The sequence below is a fragment of the Sus scrofa genome, chromosome 7, assembly GCF_000003025.6.
Source record: "Sus scrofa isolate TJ Tabasco breed Duroc chromosome 7, Sscrofa11.1, whole genome shotgun sequence".
Lineage (NCBI taxonomy): Eukaryota > Metazoa > Chordata > Mammalia > Artiodactyla > Suidae > Sus > Sus scrofa.
The window spans coordinates 8607407-8632876 of NC_010449.5; the positions used below are offsets into that span (position 1 = coordinate 8607407).

General features: G+C 42.8%; 1 protein-coding gene across 6 annotated transcripts in view; it reads left to right on the top strand.

The window, feature by feature from the left end:
• The window catches only part of HIVEP1 (human immunodeficiency virus type I enhancer binding protein 1), a 145831-nt gene that overhangs the window by 91551 nt on the left and 28810 nt on the right, over nucleotides 1-25470 (top strand). For all 6 annotated transcript variants that reach the window (XM_013987646.2, XM_013987651.2, XM_013987642.2 and 3 more), the window contains exons 4-6: nucleotides 13160-19122; nucleotides 22709-22842; nucleotides 23561-23736. In XM_013987646.2, coding sequence (XP_013843100.1) covers nucleotides 13160-19122; nucleotides 22709-22842; nucleotides 23561-23736 — 6273 coding nt within the window. The remainder of the gene's footprint in view (nucleotides 1-13159; nucleotides 19123-22708; nucleotides 22843-23560; nucleotides 23737-25470) is intronic.

A 25470-nucleotide genomic window follows, 5' to 3' on the forward strand; every position in this document is an offset into this window, starting at 1 on the left:
TAGATTGCATTTCTTCAATTGTGTTATTTATATTTTGCTTTTCAAATATGTTATCTCTCTTTTTATACTTTCTAATTCTCCTCTGGAATTTTTAGTAAGCTTATTCTTGAACAAAATAAGTGCATTTATTTTTAAGTGTCTGTATTAATTCTAGTATGTTGAACCCCTGTCCACTTGCTTGTAATGGTGGTTCTTTCATGTTGAATTCTTTTCTCAGGTGCCTGGTTATCTTTGAATATGAGTTAGACATTCTATTTGAAAAATGAATGAAATGGTTTAAAACCTAAATTGATGATATCTTCCTCCAGAGAAAATTTTAGTTTGCTTCTGCCACACTCCTAGGAGGACCAGCCAATCCAGTATCAACTTAATCCCTTTTGGGGTCTGAGATTTTCTGGCTATTGAAAGTGAGTTACAGTTCACGTGAGGCTTGATCTGTATCAGGTCTCCTCCTTCCTAGAATGAAGCCTTCACGCTGTCAGCTAGAATCATGCAGGTTTTCTCAGGGACTCTGTGCATGGCCTGCCCTGGGTTCTATCATTTACACTCTTCACTCCTTTAGATTGTCCTTTAAAGAGCTGCTCAGCCTTTTAGCTACTCCTTCTGGATAAGCAAACCATCTCTGAGTAAAAGGAGCCCCAAATACTGATTTCACTTTTTGGGCTTTTAACCTCACATGGATCTTGGCCCAGTAACTTTTCATTGACTTCTTAATGTTTCAGTGCCTTCATATATTTTATTTAGCTTTTCTGCTGTCCTCAGGGAGGAATACTTGAATTACTGAATTCATCGTTACTAGAAGTTCCTTATAAGAGTTCTTTATGTGATTAGAATATTAACCCATTGTCGGCCTGTATGTGCAATACTTTTCTTTGTCATTTGCTTTTTTGTAGTAAGATGGTGTTTTTAAATACACACACACACACACACACACGCACGCACACTGAAGGAGTTTAATTTTTATATATTCAAAAGGTTTTTCTTCTGCTTGTGTTTTTTTTTTTTTTGGTTAGAAATCATATTTCCACTCTCAAGATTAGCTAGATGTTCATCCATATTTTTCTATGGTTTTATCTCCTATATTGAACATTGAATTTATTTTGGAATGTGGTATTTGCTTAACATCTAATCTACTTTATTTACTTTTTTGTCCCATGTATGAAACTTACATTGCATATTTTAAAACTATGTTATCCTTTTATCAAGATTTTGAAATATGCCACTTTTTCATATTCTAAGTATGTAAGAGTTTCTATTTAACCATTAATCTCATTTGGAGAAAATACTTTACACTTTACTCATTTAATCTCTCTCCATGTAGGTGTCTTTACATAATTCTTTTTCAGAATTTTATTATCTAATTCAGAATATTTACTCTCCCAAGTTAAGATTAGAGTCATATCATATTTTTTCAAAAAAGCAAATTTTAAAAATTGTTTGAAATTGTATAAAGGTCAGAAATTTGCAAAGCTTTGATATCTTCAAAATAGTGATTCTCTCCAGGAGCCTGGTGCATTTCTTCATTTTATAAGCACTTTTTATTTTTATTTGATTTTTTTTATTTTTATTTTGTCTTTTTGCATTTTCTAGGGCCACTCCTGTGGCATATGGAGGTTCCCAGGCTAGGGGTCTAATTGGAGCTGTAGCCGCTGGCCCACGCCAGAGCCACAGCAACACCAGATCCAAGCCGCGTCTGCAACCTGCACCACAGCTCACAGCAATGTGGGATCCTTAACCCACTGAGTAAGGCCAGGGATCGAACCCACAACCTCATGGTTCCTAGTTGGATTCATTAACCACTGAGCCACGATGTGAACTCCAATATAAGCACTTTTTAAAATCATATCAGAAAACTTTTAAACTTTCTGTAGGTTTTGAATATTTTGTGCTAAATATACTTCTAAAGGCATTTTTCTATTGTTATTACTTTTATAAATAGAACATTTTTTCATTATATTTCTAACTACTTTTGGTATAAGTGAAAAGGTTGATATGTGAATATTTTGGGTAGGCAGCTGACTTACTCAAATTCTTATTGGATGTAGTAGAGTTTCAGCTCTTTCTCCTAGGTTCTCTAGGAATCGTATGCTCTCAGCAAATAATGCTGTTTGCTTCCTTACCATCGTTATCTCATTCTTTTTATCCTGTTAACTAGATCATCTGGAGAAGTGATTAAAAATCACCATGGAACCTTTTGTTGTCCCAGACTTGAGGTTTCTCTAGTGTTTGATTTGAGTGTTGTCTATCATTGGCATGGTACATATTCTTTGTCATGTTTTTCAGCTGCTCTGAAGTTTTGTTTTGCATTTTTTAATTCCCCTGTGACTTCCTCTTTGCCCCCTGAGCTGTTTAGAAATATGTTGTTCAATTTCCAGATATTTGGGGATTTTCCAGATGTCTTTCTGCTGTTTATTTCTCACTTAACTTCATTGCAGCCAAGGAACAAAGTTCTTTTTTGAGTAACAGACTTTGTTTTTAAGTTAAAGCGTCACATGTGCCAGTGGTACCTGTGTTTGTTTTCTGTTGTTGTGTGACAAATTACCATAATAAACTCAGCAGTTCAACACTTCCTACCTTACAGTTCTGTAGGTCAGAAGCCGGAATTGGTCTCACTTGGCTACAGTCAGGGTGTCAACAGGGCCATGTTTCTTTCTGGAGGTTCTAGTGGCGAGTCTGCTTCCTTGTTCTTTCCAGTTGTTGGCAGAATTAAATCCCTGTGTCTGGGGGTCTGAGTCCACCTGCCCGGGCTGAAGTTGAAGGCCACTCCCAGCCTCTCTAGTACACTTGCCATCCTTGGATCTTGGCCGCCTTTCTCCACCTCCAAAGCCGGGAACGGCTGATGCAGTCTCTCACACCCAGATCTCTCTCAGGCCTCTTTCGATGGATGGACTGAATTTGAAGGGGTCCTGTATTAATCTAGGAGTTTCTCCATTTTAGTGCCTTAACCTTTTCACCTCTGCAGAGGCCCCTTTGCCATGCCAGGGAGCCTGCCTGCAGGTCTGGGGAGTGGGGCAGAGCCATTATTTCAGATTGGGCCATACAGCTTTACCTGGCATTATATTTTAAAGTGATGACACTTTAAAAAAACCTTTTTTTCTCTTTGTTTTATTATTTTTAATAGTTATTTCCCCAATACAATTTTTTTTCTACTGTACAGCAACAGTGAAAAGAGTCTTTTGAAAATTTCCTTTTGTTTTTACCATTTTCAGGGTTCTTTCTTTATATGTGTAGCTCCAAATTAAAGTTGTAACCTTTCAGTACAGTTCTGCTGGCAATGAGTGCTCTCAGCTTTTGTTTTTCCAAAAAAGTCTTTGCTGTCATCTTTTGAAAACTATTATTTTTTGACATAGAATTCTGGGTTGGCACTTTTTTTTTTCTTTCAGTAGTGTTAAAGTATCACTCCATTGTTTCTATTGAGAAGTTGGCTTTGGTTTGTATATTTGCTTTTCTGTATATATTTTTCTACCCTCTCAGTGCCTTTGCCTAGATTTTCTCTTTATCTTTAGTTTTCAGCGGTTTAAATATGATTTGTCTGGGTATTTTTTCCTTTTCTTTAACTTTTATTTCTTGTTTTTTCCTCCATTCTTTCCTCATTTTTGGTCTTCCTTATTCATTCCATTGGCGTTCTCTAAGCTTTTTTTAAGAATTTTTTTATTGAAGTATAGTTGACTACAGTGTTGTGTTAGTTTCAGGTGTATAGCAAAGTGATAACACACACACACACACACACACACACACACACGCACACCCATATACACACACACAAATTTTCTTTTTCAGATTATTTTCCATTATAGATGATTATGAGATATTGAGTATAGTTCCCTATGCTATACAGTAGGTCTTTGGTAACTGTTTATTTTATATATAGCATGTATGTGTTAATCCCAAACTCCTAAGTTATCCCTCTCCCCTTACCCCTTTTGGTAGCCATAAGTTTGTTTTCTATATCTGAGAGTCTATTTCTGTTTTGTTAAACAAGTTTGTTTGTATCATTTTTTAGATTCCACATAAAAGTGACATCATTTGATATTTGTCTTGATCTGTCTGACTTCACTTAGTATGATAATCTCTAGGTCCATGCACATTGCTGTAAATGGCATTATTTCATTCTTTTTTATGGCCGAGTAATATTCCATTGTATATATGTACCACATCTTTAACCATTCCTCTGTCAATGGCCATTTAGATAGCTTCCATGTTTTTGCTATTGTAAATAGTGCTTCCGTGAACATTGGGGTAGAATGTTCATTGGGGAATGTATCATTTTGAATTATAGTTTTCTTCAGATATATGACCAGGACTGTGATTGCTGGATCATATGGTAACGGTTTTTAGTTTTTTAAGAGACCTCTATCCTCTTATCCACAGTGGCTGCACCAATCCACATTCCCACCAACAGTGTAAGAGGGTTCTCTTTTTTCCACACCCTCTTCAGCATTTGTTATTTGAAATTACACAGAGGCCTATTTTATTAGCAACTACTTTTTTCAATACCTCTTAAGGGCTGGATACATAGGGATGTATAATAAACACAAGATCTTATAAATCTTATATTCTAATCTAAATGGATAGATAGGGCTTTTTTTTTTTTTTTTTTTTGTCTTTTTGCATTTGCTAGGGCCGCTTCCTACGGCGTATAGAGGTTCCCAGGCTAGGGGTCTAATCGGAGCTGTAGCCGCCAGCCTACGCCAGAGCCACAGCAACGTGGGATCCAAGCCACTTCTGCAACCTACACTGCAGCTCATGGCAATGCCGGATCCTTAACCCACTGAGCAAGGCCAGGGACCGAACCCACAACCTCATGGTTCCTAGTCAGATTTGTTAACCACTGCGCCACGACGGCAACTCCAGATAGGGCGTTTTAGATTGTGATCATAATTATGAAAAATGAACAAGGTTTAGGCAGTACGGGTCAGATACTTTAGGCAAGTGGGCAGCTAGAGGTAACCTTGGTGTTAGGAGTTAAAGGTTAAACGCGATTCCTCCACTTAAGAGTTGAGAGTCGGGAGGGCCTTTCAAGGCATGATGAGTACAGGTTACCAGGGGCAGGAGGGAGGTGGTCTTGTTGGGGGGTCAGCATTCATGTGTGGTTGAAGCATAGTGAGTCAGTCTGAAGGGTGTGGAGGCAGGTTGGACAAACCAGGCTTGCTTTTGGCCATTGGATGTTTGAATTCCGTTCCAGGAGAAATGGGAAGAACTTGGAGATGGATGTGGCTTTGTGACCCTTGCTAAGTGAAATTTAGTTGCACCCACATCTGTGTAGTTGGTTCCTGATAATACCACTAGCGCAGGTCTTTATTGCGCATTAATTTATTTGTTACCTGTCTTGCGTTTTCATTCTCTTTCTGTCCGTTGAGGTTTTCTTCCTCTTTATAAGTACACTCACCCCCACCCCCGCCGCATCCTAAAGGAACCTCGCCTTAATCTCCTCTTCTCTGATACGGACCTTCTGCCTTTCTCTTTCCCTTCTCAGCCAGAGTCCCAGAGGGTGGGCAGTATTCGCTCTTCCCCAGGCCCCTCTTACTCCCTGCCCTTTTGCAATAGGGTTCTTACCCCCACGACCCAGTTGACGACTGCTCTGAGATAACGGCCTCTAATCCCAATGGCCCCCAAACCCAGCGCCCACACGTCTCACTGTCGCTCACATCTTCCTCCTTCTAAGTCTAAAGCCTGGCTTCCTGGGCACTTCGCTCTTGCTCTTGTCTTCCTTATTACTCCCTGTTTCTTGTCATTCCTAGCTCACCCTTAAATATGGGGGAATATAGGGGTCACCCAAGCTTCTGACGGCAGATTTCTTTCTGGCTTAACATGTCTGTGCTTTTATAAAGACAGCTCTTCCTTTCTATTCCCAGATCCGTGCCTCTAGCCCAGACCTCTCTCTAGGAAAAGAAAAGAATATGCGTGTGTATTTAGTATATCACAATGTTCATATTGCTGTGTGATCTTTGTAATTATTTTAAATGGAGATATAATGTTAAATGACTCCGCCATAATTAGCCTAACCATTTCCCCACTGAAAATTTCTAGTCCTGGATCTGCTGCTACAATTCGTAATCTATGCATCGATACTGAGTTTGAGATTTGGCGGAGTGGAAAGGGAATGGATTTTTTCCCCCTCGCAAACTAGCTCAAGTCCTCCCAGATAGAGAGGAAAGCTGAGCAGAATCTTGGCAAGCGGAAGCTTTCACAGGCTTTCTTGCTCTGAATCAGCGAAGAGGCCCACTGTCCCTCCCTGAGTTCAAGGTGGCATTTTAACTCTTGTAGGAATTCTGAGAGGCCTTCTAAATGGTGCCTCTGATCTCCTGACCCTGACACAGCACGCCCTCAATTGTTAGAAAATAGGTGGTCCGTGGTCCCCAAGACCTGAGAGGGACCTGCAGTCTTTCACACTGGTGCGTCTTTGAGTCAATGGGAAAAACAGATGGACTGTCCTTCAAGGCAGGGTTTTATTTATTTTTTGTTTTATTTTATTTTTGTCTTTTTGCCTTTTCTAGGGCCGCTGCCGTGGCATATGGAGGTTTCCAGGCTAGGGGTCTAATTGGAGCTGTAGCCACCGGCTTACACCAGAGCCACAGCCACACGGGATCTGAGCTGCGTCTGCGACCTACACCACAGCTCAATGCAACACAGGATCCTTAACCCACTGAGCAAGGCCAGGGATCAAACCTGCAACCTCATGGTTCCTAGTCGGATTTGTTAACCACTGAGCCGCGACGAACTCTAAGGCAGGGTTTTAAACGCACGGCTAGGTTGTAGCTCGCCATGCCGCCACCAGCGGTGGAACCGCCCCTTGTCCCACCTCAGCTGTCTTTCCCTAACCAGTCACCTTTTTCCAGTCAAGTGGCCTCTGCCATTTTCCCAAGCTTCTCAGCTGCCTATCTGATGACGAGGTGGTTTTTTTTTATGAAGCCCAGCAGGTCAGAGATTCTGACAGTGGCTATGCTGCCAATTTTGGTCCCTCTTCTAAGTATGATTCGTGTCTGTTAAATGAATTCCTATTTGGATTTGTCTGACCTGCTCATGCCTCAGAGTTGCTGCCTGATTGTCAGCCATTTCTAGTAGCCTGCTGATCAGAATATAATTTTCAGCAATTGGTTGACCTTGATTTTGAACCTTTCCCACCCGTTTCCCCATCTGAGCGTGTGTTGTGCTCCCTGCATGAGGAGAGAGGGTTATACTTCATCATTCACACAAAGGGAATTATGTGCCCCAAGGATGTCCAGCTTTATTGTTGGTTAAAAAAAAAAAAAAAAAACAACAACCAGCAGCTCTGGAATCACATGGTGCTAAATCGTAAGCAACGTCTGAACTCGGAGACAGAGAGAAGGCTATGCACTGGGAGGTGAGTGAGTGAGCCTATCCTTGCATGCCTCCGCCCACGGTCTCATGCTCTTTCTGCTGCTTCTAATTTATCTTCCTTTTAGTCTACCATAATAGCAGATTGCCTTTAAAAGTATTGAGAAGCCTAAGTGCTGAGTAAACATTGCTCCACTGCCCCCTCCCCTCCGAAACTGTGTTTCTGCTTTGAGGCATTCTGCTCTGCACACCCGAACTCCATGGCCTGTGGTAACGGCGCACCAGATGTTAGAGATGCGGCCATTGCTATGGTAACGGCATACCAGATGTTAAGATGTGGCCCTTATGCTTGTTCCTGGCGATAAGGGGGCAGGAGAACGTAACTCCAGTCACGCTCTGATAGGTGTAACATTGATCAAGATTAAGCTGAATTGAGAAAACCATCCCGAGAGTATGATGCGTCAAGACCCATGGATCCTCACGCTCCAGGGAATTGGTTCTGTCTCTGATTGCTGTTCAGCTGGCTTGGTCACCCCCCTCTGTGCACTCCAGCCCCAAATCTTGAGAAGCAAGGGATGAGGCGTGACAATCACCACAACCTCCTTTAATCCCACCTCTAGGATGATCGGATGGGATTTCACCCCACACGTGCCTGGTACCTTCCCTCTTTTTACATCTGCCTCTCAGCCCCTCCACCATCTTCTCCCCATCTAACAGCAGCAGCAAGTCCTTGCTTTTAGAGACTGATGCCACATCCAGGGCCATCCCCTTCCAACCTCCCATGATGGAATGGATTAGATCCCTTGAACAAGGAGCCTGTGCCCTGTAAAAGGAGATCCAGCAAAATCGGAGAGGAATGAACACAACTCTGCCAAACACTGTTAGGAACGTGTTCTCCACGGAAGACTTCCCCCAGGATTCCCCAGGATCTCAGGCAGTAGAAAAGCAGAGAGAACATGAAGAGACAGACGAAAAACTCAGCCTTAAAGGAATTAGTACCTCAGAAACAAAAGCGTTTTTTTAAACATTGAACTTAATAAGATCATAAATGTATTAAAGCAACACTTCAAACATAATATGAGACAATAAAATGAGATGAAGTGGGAAATATGGACGTAAGGGAACAAAATAAGAACAAAACAACATCGGTCCAAAACTAATACACAAATCTGAAACAGCAAGGAAGTTAATGGCCTGAAAATTGAATTATTGGTGTAAGGGGGAAAGCTTTGGATAATTCTAGAAAAAGCCAAGGAGAAAAACAAAAAGATGGAGGCAACGTAAATCATCATAAGGGTAATTGACCTCAGCAAAGTAAGGAGCCCACCCCAAAGAAAAAAATTGGCCAGAAAATGTAGTTGAGGAAATAATTAAAGTAAATTTTTCTGAAATAAACTAAATGCATCTCCTTTTAGAAGTCATTATATTCCAAGAAAAAAAATTAAAAGTTGTATAATGGCCAACTCTGAGCTACTAGTTATTATTATTAGACTTTGAGAATAAAGGTTTTTGCAGACATGCAGGCAATAAAAGGCAAGTCACCTCACTACCAGCCAGGCTGACAGAAGGCTTCCTTTTTGAGCTTCTTTGCCCAAAAGCAAAGGCATGTACAGAGTTTCGAAGAAAAGAATTGGGGTGTATTAGTACCAGGTCAGTGTAAAAATTCAGATAAGAGTTCAAGAAGTAAATAGCTATTATGTAAATAGAATGTAAATATTATAAATGTTCATCAAAAATAGATACGCTGGTCTTCATCATAAAAATCTGTTTAAAATGTGTTTTTTCTTTTTTTTGTCTTTTGTGTTTTTTAGGGCCTCACCTGCAGCATACGGAAGTTCGCAGGCTAGGGGTCGAATCGGAGCTGTTGCTACTGGCCTTCACCAGAGCCACAGCCAATGTGGGATCCAAGCCACGTCTGCAACCTACACCCCAGCTCATGGCAACACCAGATCCTTAACCCACTGAGCAAGGCCAGGGATCAAACCCGCAACCTCATGGTTCCTAGTTTCTGCTGCGCCATGACAGGAACTCCTCAAATTCTTAACTTTAGGGGAATTGTCTCTATAAAAAATAGGGATCTTAAGTATAATTATACCTTTCTTTTCACTTGAGCTTCATTTTCTTTAGGTACAAAGTTGAATTGTACTCTTTTTGTCTAAAACATACATAGAATGATCCCTTTAAAACTATTACATTTGGGATGGATAAGCACTGTGGTCCTACTATACAGCACACGGGGAATTATATCTAACCTCTTGAGACAGACCATGCATGATGGAAGATAATATAAGAAAAGGAACGTGTGTGTATATATATATATATATATGTACGATTGGGTCACTTTGCTGCGCAGCAGTAATTGGCACAACATTGTAAATCAAGTATACTTTATAAATTAAAAGAGAAATAATTGTAAATCAATTATACTTTAATTTTTAAAATTTAATAGATGCAAACTGTTACGTTAAGAATGGATGAGAGTTCTCGTCGTGGCTCAGTGGTTAACGAATCTGACTAGGAACCATGAGTTGCGGGTTCGATCCCTGGCCTTGCTCAGTGGGTTAAGGATCTGGCGTTGCCGTGAGCTGTGGTGTAGGTTGCAGACTCGGCTCAGATCCCGAGTTGCTGTGGCTCTGGCATAGGCCAGTGGCTACAGATCCGATTAGACCCCTAGCCTGGGAATCTCCATATGCCATGGGAGCAGCCCTAGAAAAGGCAAAAAGACCAAAAAAAAAAAGAATTGATGGGCAATGAGATCCTGCTGTATAGCAAAGGGAACTATATCCAGTCACTCGTGGTGGAACATGATGAAAGCTAATGTAAGAGATTGTGTGTAGATGTGTGACTGGGTCACTTTGATGTACAGCAGAAATTGACAGAACAATGTAAATCAACTGACAAAAAAGTAGTAATACAGGAGTTCCTCTTATGGCTCAGTGGAGATTAACCTGACTAGTATCCATGAGGATGCAGGTTCGATCCCTGGCCTTGCTCAGTGGGTTAAGGATCTGGCGTTGCCATGAGCTTGTGGTGTAGATCACAGAAGTGGCTCAATCCCATGTTGCTGTGGCTATGGCGGAGGCCGACGGCTGTAGCTCCAATTGAGCATCTAGCCTGGGAATTTCTACACCTGGGGCCCTAAAAAGCAAACAATAATAATAGCACAGGAGTTCCCATCATGGCGCAGCAGAAACGATTCCAGCTAGGAACCATAAGGTGGCGGGTTTGATCCCTGGCCGTGCTCAGTGGGTTAAGGATCCGGCATTGCCGTGAGCCGGGGTGTAGGTCGCAGACATGACTCGGATCTGATGTGGCTGTGGTGTAGGCCAGCAGCTACAGCTCCTATTAGTCCCCTAGCTTGGGAACCTCCATATGCCATGGGTGGGGCCCTAAAAAGACAAATAATAATAATAATACAAAAAATGATTTTTAAAAAAAGAAAAAAAATAATGTGTCAGTTCTCTCTTGGCACAGCTGGCTGAGCATCTGGCATTGTCACTGCAGCAGCTTGGGTCACTGCCATGGCGAGGGTTCAGTCCCTAGCCTAGGAGCTTCCACATGCTGAAAGAAAAAACAACAACAACTTAATATGGTATTTCTGAGTGTTTTGCTTGTGGTTTGAATTTTTGCATTTTTTTTTCATTTGGAGTGGAAGACATTGTTTATTTATTTTTTTACAAATAATTTTATCTAAAAATAAAATCTTACTCCAAAAAAGTATGTAAAACATAGCAAACTAAACCTATCTACCCCAACCAATGCTCAGCCAGCCTCCGTGCTCCTCCTGGGGAGTGAGTGGGGCAGCAGCTCACCTGAGATGCTGATTATCATTTTTCATTTCGCCCACTTGCTTGGTATAGTTAATGAGAGGCATAAAGTACATCACTCACTTTATTGCATTGATCTTGAAGAGAGAAACCCGGTGGGGAAGCACCATGTTGTAGATCAGTGGCGTAAAGAATAAAAAAGAAAGATTTACTCAACATCATTTTGTAAAGGCATCAACAATACTGATTTTTCTCTACTTTTCTTTACCTCAAATATTTTCATCATGAGACCCCTCCATTTTTATTTGCCCTTCTGATTATGGCGGGTAAATGTGCCTTTAGTGGATTAGTATGTATTTTTTCATTAAATTAATACATGAAAACATATTAACTGATGTCCCAAGATGACTAGAATTTTTTTTTTTTTTTTTTTTTTTTTTTGGTCTTTTTAGGGCTGCACCCCCACGGCATATGGAGGTTCCCAGGCTAGGGCCTGAATTGGAGCTACAGCTGCCGGCCTCCACCACAGCCACAGCAACTCGGGATCCAAGCCGTGTCTGGGATGTCCGCGACCTACACACAGCTCATGGCAACGTTGGATCCTTAACCCACTGAGCAAAGCCAGGCCGCAACCTCATGGATACTAGTTGGGTTCGTTAACCACTGAGCCACAAGGAGAACTCCCTAGGATTTTTTTTATTTTATGTGAATACCTCAGTCAATGCAAAGTGGTTATTTTGGTGTAGACATTTTGGTCTAAATAGGAATTTCCAATAGGTGCAGTGTAACAACTATTTGAAAATAATGAGGAATTCTATTACTTACTTTTCCGCAAGTAAGTATAAGCTTGAAATTTTCCTGTTTATGTGTCCAAGAATCAGACAAACCAAAACAAATTATGGCGAGCAATTATTGCGCAAAAATACAATAGTTGACAGATATTATGGGTGGTTGATGCCATTTAAATGGTGATTTCAACACAGGGAGAAACAGAGGTAATTTCATCTCTTTCCTATAATTAGCTCTATCTACCTACTCACCTATCATTAATGGCAAAGAAACATAGCCACTGAATATTTTATTTTATTTATTTTTTTTTTTTTAATTTTTATTTATTTATTTATTTTTGTCTTTTTGCTATTTCTTTGGGCCGCTCCCGCGGCATATGGAGGTTCCCAGGCTAGGGGTCGAATCGGAGCTGTGGCCCCCGGCCTACACCAGAGCCACAGCAACGAGGGATCCGAGCCGCATCTGCAACCTACACCACAGCTCACGGCAACGCCAGATCATTAACCCACTGAGCAAGGGCAGGGATCGAACCCGCAACCTCATGGTTCCTAGTCAGATTCGTTAACCACTGCGCCACGACGGGAACTCCTGAATATTTTATTTCAGTTAAAATGGTAATTTTTTTTTTAAGTAAGGGCCATTTCGATGTTATGACTTTTAAATTTTGTTGGTGAAGAACCACAAATAAGTGTGTTATTTTTTAACTTTTGTATTTTTCTGTTGACTGATAGACTTGCTATATTAGCGGTTCTTCGTGGTTCCACCAGTGAATATCCATGATCATCAGCGCTGTTTGCTCTAAAAATTATTGTGTGGTGATAACCTTTGTTCTCCTAAGAGTGTTTTGGAGCAATATTGTTATTTAGAAACTGCTGAGAAGTTTGCTTTAAAAGATACTGAATGTGGTAGGACATAGACCCAGCATTAAAAGGTTGAGTTTTCTTCTTTGTAGGCCGCTCTTTCACACTGTTGCGTAGAGTCCTCAGCTGCAGAGGTGAAAGGGGAGGTTAATTTAGGTGTCAGGACCCTGGTGAGATCGGAGGTCAAGAGAGGAACACAGCATTCTAGAAGTATCCTAAGACTAGGGCTTAGCATGATTGTTTCAATAAATTTTGATGGCCAGCTTTCTTAATATTTGACAGACTGTTGGAATGCAGTTTTATCCAAAACAGGCTTTCCCTAAACTGTCTTCTTCAAGTGTCATATCACCCTCATGACAGTAATTGTAATTTAAAAAAAACCATAGTTGGTGTAGATGCCATTTTACCAATTGGTTTTCTTTTTTCTTTTTCTTTTTTGAACAGAAATTTTAGAAGCTGGTATTAAAGGAACTCCAGAATCACTTAAAGGTGTGAAACGAAAAAAGATTGTAGCTGAGAATCACCTGAAAAAGATACCAAAATCCCCACTGAGAAATCCTCTTCAGGCAAAACACAAGCAAAATACAGAAGAGTCCTCCTCTTTTGCTGTTCTTCCGGGCGCTGCGGAGTCCCACAAGAAGCAGAATCACTGTCCTGTAAAAAACGGGAAGCAATTTACCAAACACAACGGAGAGACCCCTGGGATAACTGCCGAGGCCGCTAAATCCGAAGACTCCGTCACCCCAAAGAAGCCCTCGTTTCTGCAGCACCCATCTGAGCTGCGTCGATGGAGGTCAGAAGGCTCCGACCCCGCCAAGTTCAATGTCGCAGGGGGAAAATGTGACTCTAGTTCTTTGTCCAGCAAAAGCAGGACTGACCACAGTGAATGTATCTCCTCGAACTGCAGCCCTCCGCCCTCCTCGTATGCAAACACCGCGTTTGATGTCTTACTGAAAGCCATGGAGCCAGAACTGAGCACCTTGTCACAAAAGGGCTCGTCTTGTGCAGTTAAGATCGAAAAACTGAGACCAAATAAAACTGTACGACCCCCTTCTCAGCCAAACAACAGCACCATGGCTGCCCCAGATCCGACTCCACAAGAACCGGCTGCCCCATCACAGCCTCCTCTGCGGACCTTCACCGGGCATTTGTCTGTGGCTCAGAAGAACGACCAAGTGGCAGCTCAGTCCATTTCTCCTTCGTATACTCCACATGAGCACCCTGTTTCTAAACCTAGCCAACAAAATCAGCAGCTTCCAGCGTGCTCTGGTTTTACAAGACCGCTAACGGGTCTGCAAAATCGGGAGAACGCCCAACTTGAACACGCTTACAACGCGGCAGTGACGTCATCCGTGGGTGTGGCCTCACCCACCAGTAGAACTCAGGTTACTCCTCCAAACCAGCAGGTGGATTCTGCTGCCCCAATGTCCGTAAGCCCCGCCCCTTCGATGCAGTCGCCGCCCACGCCAATTTATAACTCAACTCCTGTCGCCTCTGTCGTTAATCACAGCGTGGAACAAATGTGCAATCTTCTTCTGAAAGATCAGAAGCCAAAAAAACAAGGCAAATACATTTGTGAGTATTGCAATAGAGCTTGTGCAAAGCCCAGTGTGCTTTTAAAGCACATCCGCTCCCACACTGGAGAGCGACCCTATCCCTGCGTGACCTGCGGGTTTTCATTTAAGACTAAAAGCAACCTATACAAGCACAAAAAGTCTCATGCACATACTATCAAACTGGGTCTCATCCTGCAACCAGATGCGTTCTTGTCACACGAGTCCCCCAAAGCACTTAGTATCCATTCGGATGTGGAAGATAGCGGGGAGAGTGAAGAGGAGGGCGCTGCCGATGAGAGGCAGACCGACCCAGGCTCCATGGACCTGCAGCCCGTGCAGCTAATGAAAAGGGTACCCAACATGGAAGCTGTACCAAAATCAAGCTCCATTCCAAGCAATCCCGATCAGGTAGTAGGTGGCTTTTCACTACAGGACAAGTCTTCAGAATCACAGGCTGTGACAGAGTTACCAAAGGTTATGGTCCACCCCCTCAGCGTGTCACCTTTAAGAGTTGATAGTCCAGAGGTTTCAGATTCCAAGCCTGAACTCTCTAGTGCACAGAAACAGAAAGACTTCCAGGTAACCCGTGTGCTGTCCCACCCAGCCTGGACGGCCTCCCTGGAGACTGAGGACAAGGCCCGTCAGAAGGAGGCCGGAAGTCAGCAGGAAGGAAAACAAGAGTCTCACGTGGGAACAGCACATGCCCAGCTCCAAAGGCAGCAGGCGACAGATTATTCCCAAGAGCAGCAAGGAAAGCTTCTTCTGAGTCCCCGCAGTTTGGGAAGTACCGATTCTGGTTACTTTTCACGTTCCGAAAGTGCCGATCAAACGGTGAGCCCCCCGACTCCCTTTGCCAGAACGTTACCCACCCCAGAACAGGACTCTGATAAGAATCCTGGGCCCTCTGCCCCTCGTGTCAGTGCACCAGCAGCTTCCGCTCTACCAGCAGGTGAGAAAGCATCACTTCTCCCAGGTCAGATGCGCCCACCCTTGGCAACAAAAACACTTGAGGAACGGATATCAAAGCTTATCTCAGACAATGAAGCTTTGGTAGATGATAAGCAACTAGATAGTGTAAAGCCACGGAGAACGTCTCTTTCCCGACGGGGAAGCATCGATTCCCCCAAATCATACATATTCAAAGATTCTTTCCAGTTTGATTTAAAACCAATGGGACGGAGGACAAGTTCAAGCTCCGATATACCCAAGTCCCCCTTCACCCCCACGGAGAAATCAAAGCAAGTGTTTCTCCTGTCTGTACCTTCCCTCGACTGCCTGCCTATTACCAGAAGTAACTCGATGCCTACCACCGGCTACTCAGCGGTGCCCACCAGCATCATCCCGCCCCCGCACCCCCTGAGAGGAAGTCAGTCCTTTGACGACAAAATCAGCGCTCTCTACGACGACGTCTTTGTGTCAGGACCTAACACCTCTGTGCCCCCAAGTGGACACCCCCGCACCCTTGTCAGACAAGCAGCAGTAGAAGACTCTTCAGCCAGTGAAAGTCACGCTCTCGGTGCTGCACCGTCCTCGGACGAGAGCCATCAAGGAAGCACCCCTGCTGGTGAGTCCGCGGCAGCCAGGAGCAAGGCGCCGGCCGCGGGCTCACACTTGGAAAAGAAGAAGTCTCACCAAGGGCGAGGGACCATGTTTGAGTGTGAGACCTGTAGAAACAGGTACCGAAAACTGGAAAATTTTGAAAACCATAAGAAATTTTACTGTTCAGAGTTGCATGGACCAAAAACAAAGGTAGCTCTGAGAGACCCCGAGCACAGTCCGGCGCCCAGCGGCGCTCAGCCCCCAATTCTGCACTACAGGGTCGCCGGTTCGACGGGGGTCTGGGAGCAGACGCCCCAGATAAGAAAAAGGAGGAAAATGAAAAGCGTCGGAGATGACGACGAACTTCAGCAAAACGAAAGCGGAGCTTCTCCGAAAAGCTCCGAAGGCCTCCGGTTTCAGAGCGCGGCGGACTCTGCTCCCAGCATATTGAAGCAGAGCGCGGTCGGAGCAGGTGACCAGCCGCACAGAGCCGTCCAGCTGCCACCCTCCCAGATTCAGCTCGGGGCCAGAGCCCCCGAGCCGCCCCTGGACCCGAAGCTGTCCACCATCGCGGAACAGCGCCTGAGCCCGGCCTCCCAGGACCAGACGGAGCTGCAGAGACACGGCGCTGGCATCTCCGTCATCCAGCACACCAACTCCCTGAGCAGACCCGGGTCCTTTGACAAGCTCGAGCCTCGTGAAGGGGCTTCCCCAGCTTCCTTCCAGGAGCTGAGCAGAGCAGCCCAGCCTGGGGCTCTGAGCCTCGCAGCCATCTCCCAAGAGGAGGGCCGCCCTCCCCGGAAGCCGTCCCACCCGCGCCAGCCTGCGCTGTCCGATGCGCCGAGAGGAGAACTGCAGGAAGGGGCGAGAAAGATCTCCAGCGAACGGCATGTGCTAGGCCAGCCCTCTAGACTTGTTCGGCAGCACAACATCCAAGTGCCAGAAATTCTGGTCACGGAAGAGCCAGATCGGGACCTCGAAGGCCAAGGCCACGATCAGGAACGATCAGAGAAGTTCAGCTGGCCCCAGCGGAGTGAAACCTTGTCCAAACTGCCAACAGAGAAACTGCCACCCAAAAAGAAGAGGCTCCGTCTTGCTGAGATGGAGCACTCCTCAACCGAATCGAGTTTTGACTCCACTCTCTCCAGAAGCCTAAGCAGGGAGAGTAGCTTATCTCACACTTCGAGCTTCTCAGCTTCCTTAGACGTGGAGGACGTTTCTAAGACCGAGGGCTCCCCGCAAATCGATATTCTGAATAAAGCCGAGTTCCTCATGATTCCCACTGGCGCCAACACCCTCAGTGTTCCCGGAGGCCACCGGGAAATGAGGCGAGCTGCGTCAGAGCAGACTCGCAGCGCGCAGACGGCAATGGAGGTCTCTGATTTCCGGAGCAAATCCTTTGACTGCGGACGCATAAGTCCACCTTCCACAGCAGCCCTTGTTGAGTTGCAGCCTCCACCATCCCCCTCCGGCGTGGGGGTCACCGGGCACGTGCCTCTCTTGGAAAGAAGGCGAGGCCCACTGATGCGACAGATCTCTTTAAACATCGCTCCAGAGAGTCATCTGTCTCCTGTGCACCCGTCCTCTTTCCAAACTGTTGCTCTTGCGGGTGTGAACACAGTGCCATTTCAGGGGGCCCAGCTCACTCATACACCTTCAGCTGAGTTTCCTGCAAATACTCTGCACTCCCAGACTCAAATTAAGGATCTGCGAACAGAAACCTCAAGTTCCAACTCTACGTACATCTTCCCTGTTCAACAGCTTTTTAGCATCAGTTTGTTAAATCAAATCCGTACACCCCTCAGCCACCCAAACGCACCGATGTCTCTGCAAGTGTCTACACAGAGTGTCAAGCCAGATGCAAGCCCCAGTGGACGTGTATCTTCTCAAGGTGAGGATTGCTTTGCTCCCAAGTACCAACTTCAGTGTCCAGTGGTCCCCTTGGGCCAGCCTTGCACTTCTGTTCCTGTACATCCTCGGCCAAAGCCAACTCCTTCGGATCCTGCTGGGGCTGACCGTCGTGCGACCTCAGTAACATTACCAACCAAGTTAGTCGAAGCTACATCTCATTCGTGTTCGCTGCCAGCCCTGAAGCTTGGGCCTCTCGGTGGTCAGGGGCCGACAGCGCCAGCATCCTTTACGCTGCCGGTGCGTCCACAGAGTCAGGTCCCAGCATACTGTTTTGCCACAGTCACACCTCTGCCACAAATCCTAGTGACCCAAGATCTATCCAGTCAGCCAATTTGCCAGGCTAATTGTAGTATGGTGCCAGTCAGCGAAGAGCAAAATTCCATGCCAAAATCACAAAACGATCCCCAGAATGCTTTGCCAAACCCAGAGGGAGAACTCGTTTGCAAAAATGTTTTTTCAGAGCTGGGCCCAAATCCCTCTCTATTAGAATCCTTGCCCATAACTCAGAAAATGTCTATTGGTAGACTTTCCCCTCAGCAAGAATCTTCAGCTTCAAGTAAAAGGATGCTCTCTCCGGCAAATAGTTTAGACATTGCCATGGAAAAGCACCAAAAGCGAGCCAAGGATGAAAATGGAGCTGTTTGTGCAACGGACATTAGAGCATTCGAGCCACTGAGTTCGAGAGCTAATGAGGTTAGTAAGCAGAAGAAGCCTGCTCTGGTGAGGCAGGTTTGTACCACGGAGCCCCTTGAAGCTGTGATATTGGAGCAGGAAACTTTTCCTCGCCCGGAAGTTAGTAGTGAGGCTGTTCATTTGACTGATGTTTCACCAGCTGATAATTCATCCTCAGGACACTCCAAGCCTGCGGTTATAGAACCTATAAAAGAAGTGCAGGAATTTGAAAACATCAAGTCGGGCGCATCATTAACTCTTTCAGTTAGAAATTCACCTGTTCCTACAGAGAGCGCTCACATTTCTCCTTTGGAACATGTAGACAGTAACCAAGAAAGGAAGTCTCCGGGGGTTAAAAGTCAAGGCGACAAAGTGAACATCCAAGAACAGAGTCACCCTGTAGCCACCACTCCTTCTGTGTGTGAGGCCAGCGACTCACAGCAGCCATCCTTCCCCAGCCTGAAAACTATGACCAGCTTCACGTGGTGTTACCTGTTGAGACAGAAGGCACTGCACCTGCCCCAGAAAGACCAGAAGACTTCAGCCTACACTGACTGGACAGTAAGCGCCAGTAACCCCAATCCACTTGGGTTGCCTACAAAAGTTGCTCTTTCGCTCCTTAACTCAAAACAGAAGACCGGAAAGTCACTATATTGTCAAGCAGTAACCACCCATTTCAAGTCAGATTTATTGGTCTATTCCAGCAAGTGGAAAAGCAACTTAAGCAAGGTACTTGAAATATCATTTATCTTCATATATAGATTGTGCAAATTAGTTTTACCATGTCTGGGTGCCTTGAAGTATTGCAACTGGAAGTTGTATTAATTGTGCTTTATAAGTGTGGAGTTATTTGAAAGAAAGAATGATAAGTTTACCCAGTGAGTTGTACTGATAAAGGTTACCCAGATCCTTTCAGTGATACTGTCTGGAAATATTTTGAAAACAACTTGCCTTGAGCACTCTTTTCCTATTGGCTGGATATTTACCTCTTTACTTAATGGAACAGATAATCATAGTTTTACTTGCCTCTTTCTCTTGTATAAAGGATTTATCTTTCTTGGTAGGTGAGAGCAGATTATGTGCATGCTGTGTCCCTGCTAAGGAAGGGGAATAGAAGTGTGGATATTGCAAACTCTTCTTTTAAAATAGAAATAGAGAGACATCATACTCGTTATCTGCAAACCTGACCACTCTCCCCTCACCATGCTCATCCTAGCTCTCTTCCCGTGAAGCCCCGAGAATCATCTTAGTCCCAGAGAGGTTTACAAAATAACTAGCTGTGCACTTGATAACTGAGCAGATTCGGTCAAGATTTGTGGAGTAAGGTCGTAAAACTATAATTTTGAGTTATGTATGGAATTAGTCTTATTAGAGTTTTTGGCTTTTTACAGTGGGAGAAATTATTTAAATGACTAAGAATAGGTACAGAGATAAGGGTGTTAGGCTGCATGCTGGACGTTCAGAATTATAGATGAAATTCTTCACCTCTGCAGGTTCACAAGCACATAACATTGGTTTGTAAATAAATATATACTTATTTATCGATAAGAAAGAGCCACAGTATCAGTGTTATATTAGAAGTGTATACAACTTTTTAAAAAGAAGGCAATCTCCAGTAGCTTGAAGAGATATGGATACAAGGAAATTAGTCCAAAAGTGGGGTATTTTAGCTGAGTCATTTTAAAAAAAAATGGAGATTTTTTTTTTTCAGGCAAACAAGAATGAGAAATTATAGTAGTCTGCCAAATGACATGGAAATGAGACGGAATGGGGTCTATTTAAACAACTCCAAGGAGTGCAGCATGGCTAGAGGGTGCAGGGAGTTTGAAACAGTGACATACTTTGAAGCTGGAGACGCTGGCGAAGACCAGAGACTATGCGTGGTGGTAGGGCACCACCAGCGGTTCTTGCTCAGTGAAGGAGGGTGCATCCAAATCATTCGGACTTTAATTTGTAAATGCGCAGACTCTACATCTGCTAAATCAGATGGAAAACGAGGCTTGAGCATGGTAGTCTAAACAGAGCTTCCTGGACGTCTATTCCTGAAGTGCCTGTGGAGGGTGACTGACTCTCCTTCAGTACCAGGTGCCTCAGGAGGAAAAGCCTCTGGAAGTGCACATCGAGAGCCGGAGCTAGGAGAGCGGTCAAGGCAGAAGGCGCCCAGGTACAATGAATGAGCTTACTCGAGGAGACGGGCCAGGTACAGTGAATGAGGTTCCTCGAGAGAGAAGGGCCTGGAAAGGATCCCGAGATTCCCTCCTATTTAAAGGGTTGAATGGATGAGCAAAGCCCACACAGGAAACCAGAAGAGCTTGTTCAAAGAGGAAGGAGGAACGCCAGGAGAAAGTGGTATCACACAGATCAAGAAAGAAGGTACTTTAAGGAGACTCGTTCAGGCCAAGAGTTCAAACAAAGATGACACAGGTTCCAACATGGTATCTGGATCGAATAGTTCTAATACCCCTGAGACTTGAGTCATAGGGGCAAGTGGCCATGGAGGACTGTGTACTGGGTTGATGGTTAATGCACAACCCAAATGTTGGTGTATTTGTAATTCAAAATAATAATTCAGAATGGAAAAGAGCAGATAGATGCTAAAGTACAGAACGTTTCTAAGAGAAACGAGGTGTCAGCAACATAGAATGCATGGAACAGTCAAGTTTATCGACTAAGGAAGGAAATAATAAAGATTTTGGCATTTAGCTCATTGGTGAATAGAAGCCAGATTTAGCAAAAAAGTGAACAAAAAACAAGTGGGAATTTGGTATTGAGAAAAAAATAAGAGATAAGATTACTGTTAAAGGTATAAAGATAAAGAGTGCCTGCGTGTGCGTGTGTGTGTGTGTGTGTGTGTGTGTGTGTCTGTGCGCACTTGCACATGTGTGCTCCAAATTGTGGGGAAACCTGATGTGTTTGTCTTAAAGAGGAGACAGTTGCATGGGTCAGCGTCAGGGTCATTGCCTCCTCTTACCACCTTCTTGAGACACTCAGGCCAGCAGCTTTTCTTTACTCCTGGCTTTGTAAGGACAGGGCCTTCCCAGGAGTCATTGCTGTACCATAGCTGTCTGCTTAGTGATGTAATTTTTGAAGGAAGTTTGTAACAAAGAAGTCCTTGATCAGAAAAGTTGCAGCCTTGTGTTGGGTTTGGCCAGAGGGCTGGAGTTGGAGCCTTCGCTGTTAACTCTAAACCTTGGACCAGTGACTTAATCCTGAGCGTGACCTTCCTTCCTCACTGGGCTGTGATCTACCTGTGCTGCCTGCCCCACAAGGATCTGTGAGAGCAGATGGGGCCGCGGGGTGAAAAAAGTGGCTGTGAAGAGTGCGGTTGTGTAACATCAGAAGGTGGTGTCACTATAGTGTTTCTGCAGGAAAAGCACACACTGTCATTCTGACGTTCATTGCCTTTATCTAGAGATTCTACTTAGCATCAGGCCAAGACCTAAGTTTTGGTTTGATCTATAATTCACAGTTATCAGTGTTCACGAACTTTTGAGAAGACAGAGAGAGGAAACATAATTATGGTTTAAAATAATGATAGAAGGGGTGAATAAAATATTGGGAAATGGGCTTCTGCTTTTTTTTTTTTTTGGTCTTTTGAGGGCAGCACCCATGGCATATGGAGGTTCCCAGGCTAAGGGTCTAATCGGAGCTGCAGCTGCCAGCCTACACCACAGCAACACCAGAGCTGAGCCACATCCGTGACCCACACCACAGCTCAATGCCCACGGAGCGAGGTCAGGGATCGAACCTGCAACCTCACGGTTTCTAGTCGGATTTGTTTCCACTGTGCCATGATGGGAACTCCTGGGCTTCTGCCTTAACGTCACAGTGCCTTGATGTTGAAGGGCAGCAGGTCATGGTTTTAGGATTGTGAGACATTATGACATAAGGGGTAACTAGTTCTTTCCATCTCCAAAGAATAAACTCTTGAGCAGGTGTGCTTAAACTGTCGTATAAGCTGTTGGTTAGCTGTAAGAAAACTTATAGTTAGTCTGTTTAAAAACTTCCTAAAAAACTCATGGAATACGAGGTGGGGGTTTGTAGAATCATTATTTGGGGGTGTCACTGGACTGCAGTGGGAATCTTAAATAGCACTGGATTGACCAGTTTGCTGTGATTCAGGCATCTGTAGTAAAGTTTACGGAGGAAAAGAAGCAATGACCTTGAAAGCTGTTACTGCCTTGAAATGCCTTCCAATAAGGTAACCGTATACGCTGTGCTCTGCCATGTTTTAATTTCCAAGTGAAACATTAGCATGTTTGTGTTTTCAGTTTTATTAAATTAGTGTCTCTCTTTTTTTTTTTTTCCCTTTCAGAGAGCATTAGGTAATCAAAAGTCCACAGTAGTTGAATTCAGCAATAAAGATGCCTCTGAAATTAACAGTGAGCAAGATAAAGAAAATTCCTTAATCAAAAGTGAACCGAGAAGAATTAAAATATTTGATGGAGGGCAAGTACAAATTTTACTACTTAAATGTACATTTAAACTTACTTTTTAAATGTACATTTGCTTTCATGTGAATGAAGTCTTAAGAGTGCTGATTTTCTATAAATGTTGCAAGGTTTTTCAGCTTCATAACGGAATCTTCATGGCAAAGGTTTATGCTAGATATTATGCTAAATAATTCTATTTTGATGAAGACAATAACTATTTAGGAAAGACTGTAGGTTCTAGGAGGCAGCTAAGCACTAAGGTTTCGGAGTGGACCCTGGTTTCACATTGATTTGCAATAAAGAATGGCCTGGAAATTTTGCTCTAAGAGAGATAAATTCATTGCCTGTTTGATATATTTTGTGAATTCGCTTATGAGAAAAACAAATCCTAAAAGCCAACTGTCGTGAAAATGAAGCTCAGAAATATTTCAGTACTTAGTTGTTGTGATTGAATTTAACAAAAAAGAAAACTTTTAAACCAGTGACTTAGAAGAAATATTTTAAAATAAACCTGGTATTGAATAAAGTTGTTTGATTAGCTATTAGAATATCAGGTTAATGTGAAAAGCTGGAATATTCTGTTACTTACATGTGCATAAAGTGTATATGGATGAGTATAAAAAACCGTGCCTTGTTTTTTTTTTTTTTTTTTTTAGGTTGAATTTTAGTCATCAGTATTTTCTCAAAGACATAGTATCCAACTGCCCTATTTGTTTTCTTTTTCTTTAAATTAGATACAAATCAAATGAAGAGTATGTGTATGTCCGAGGCAGGGGAAGAGGAAAGTACATTTGTGAAGAATGCGGAATCCGTTGTAAGAAACCTAGTATGTTAAAGAAACACATACGAACCCATACTGATGTCCGCCCATATCACTGCACTTACTGTAACTTCTCCTTTAAGACTAAAGGTATGAGGTGGCTTCATGGTCCTTTTTTATGTGCATTGAGTGAGTAGAGCAAAGGCCCAACTTTACCTATTCTCTGACCAGAGTTGCAGTAGCTTAAATAGACTCATGTAAATTACATCTTGTCAGTATCCTTGGCTTCTATTTCTAAACCTCTTAGGGCAAAGTTTTTAGTTACATACTCTTAGGATCTATGTAATAAATATGACATTTGAAAAGGAGCAACTGCCCTTTTTTATTTCACTCCCCAAATTACAGTTGCATAATATGATGACTAATATATTTGGAAAAATACTTACTTTGGGGCTAAAGAAGAAAAGTTTTCATGATCATATATGTAAAGACATTTCAGTGCTAAAAGATTGAAGAAAAAATTAATAACTATAGTAAAGCTATACTGATTACATTCATGTTTTATTATCTAATTTTAGGCATGCATAGCCATTTCTTTTTCTTTTCCATGAAGCTTTTTTAAAAACCCAAATTCACTTGAATTTCAGCTTCAAAAATTTTCAATTTTTGTACTATTTAATGTTTATGGAACTCAGAACTAGTGATTAAAATTATATTTAGTACTCTCCCTGTATACTTTCTATGTTTTTATTTAAGGTAATTTTACCCTTTAAAAATTTCCTGTTACATATAATGAATATACTATTATAAATGTTTGCTTTCTCTGTTAGGCTCCTTGTTCATGAATCATTATATAAAAATTGGTTGTTTATGATTTTAATTTCATATACTTCCCTTTAGAAAGTAAGAATCTCTCAAACATAAAGCAATATAATCATAAAATTATTTGTGAAAAATATTTAATTGATAATTTTTTATAGAACTGCTTTTATCCCTTTTTAGTTAACATTTGTTTTTTTCTAATTATATTGGTTGTCTTCGTGATTTTTGTTTTAAAGATTGATCAGTTCTTTAGCAAAATTTATTACATTTTTTGGCTAATATTTATTGACATTTAAAGAGATAGTATATAGCAACAACATGGCTTCAAATTAACTCTCCTTAAATGCCAGTAATACCTGAAACAAGAATGGGGGGGGCACCAAAACTATTCTTCAGATAGCCTTGAGTATTTCTAAAAAGTCCCAAGAAGTCATGAGTCAGGAGGAACCCCAATTCTGTCGTTTTTTGATTGTGGTATAGAACCTCCTTCGAAATTGGAGTGTCCATTTCAGGTTGATTTTCCTGATCTTGTGTGACGGCTTTGATAGGGTTAAGTGCTTTGTCTTTTAACCCAGTATACTACTTTTACACTGGTTTTGATGCCATGGTTAAGAAATATCTATTAAATAATTTGAATTATTTGATTCTGTGGTTAAGAAACATCTGCTAAATAGGCCGCCATCACAAACAAAACATTACCAGGTACAGAATGATGCTACCAAATAAAAGAGGATCCAAGGTGTAATGTAAAATATGTGTATATCTCAGTAGAAGGAGGAAAGGGGATCAGGATTTTTTTTTTTAAGTATATTTATAAAATAAGGGCAAGAAAGGAAGGAAAACTTCTGTGCGGGAAACCAAATGAAACTACAGATATTTCCTGGCCAAGGAAAATATGAATCGTCAAGTACCAAGCCTCTGAAATAAAACAACGTCACGTAAAATTTTAGATAAATGTTTATTAAATTGTGGACAGGGCATAATGACCCTTGAAGAGTGAGCAGTGTATGTTGGCAGTTTTCATGTCTTTCATTTCTCGAATATGCTGCATATCCGAATTCA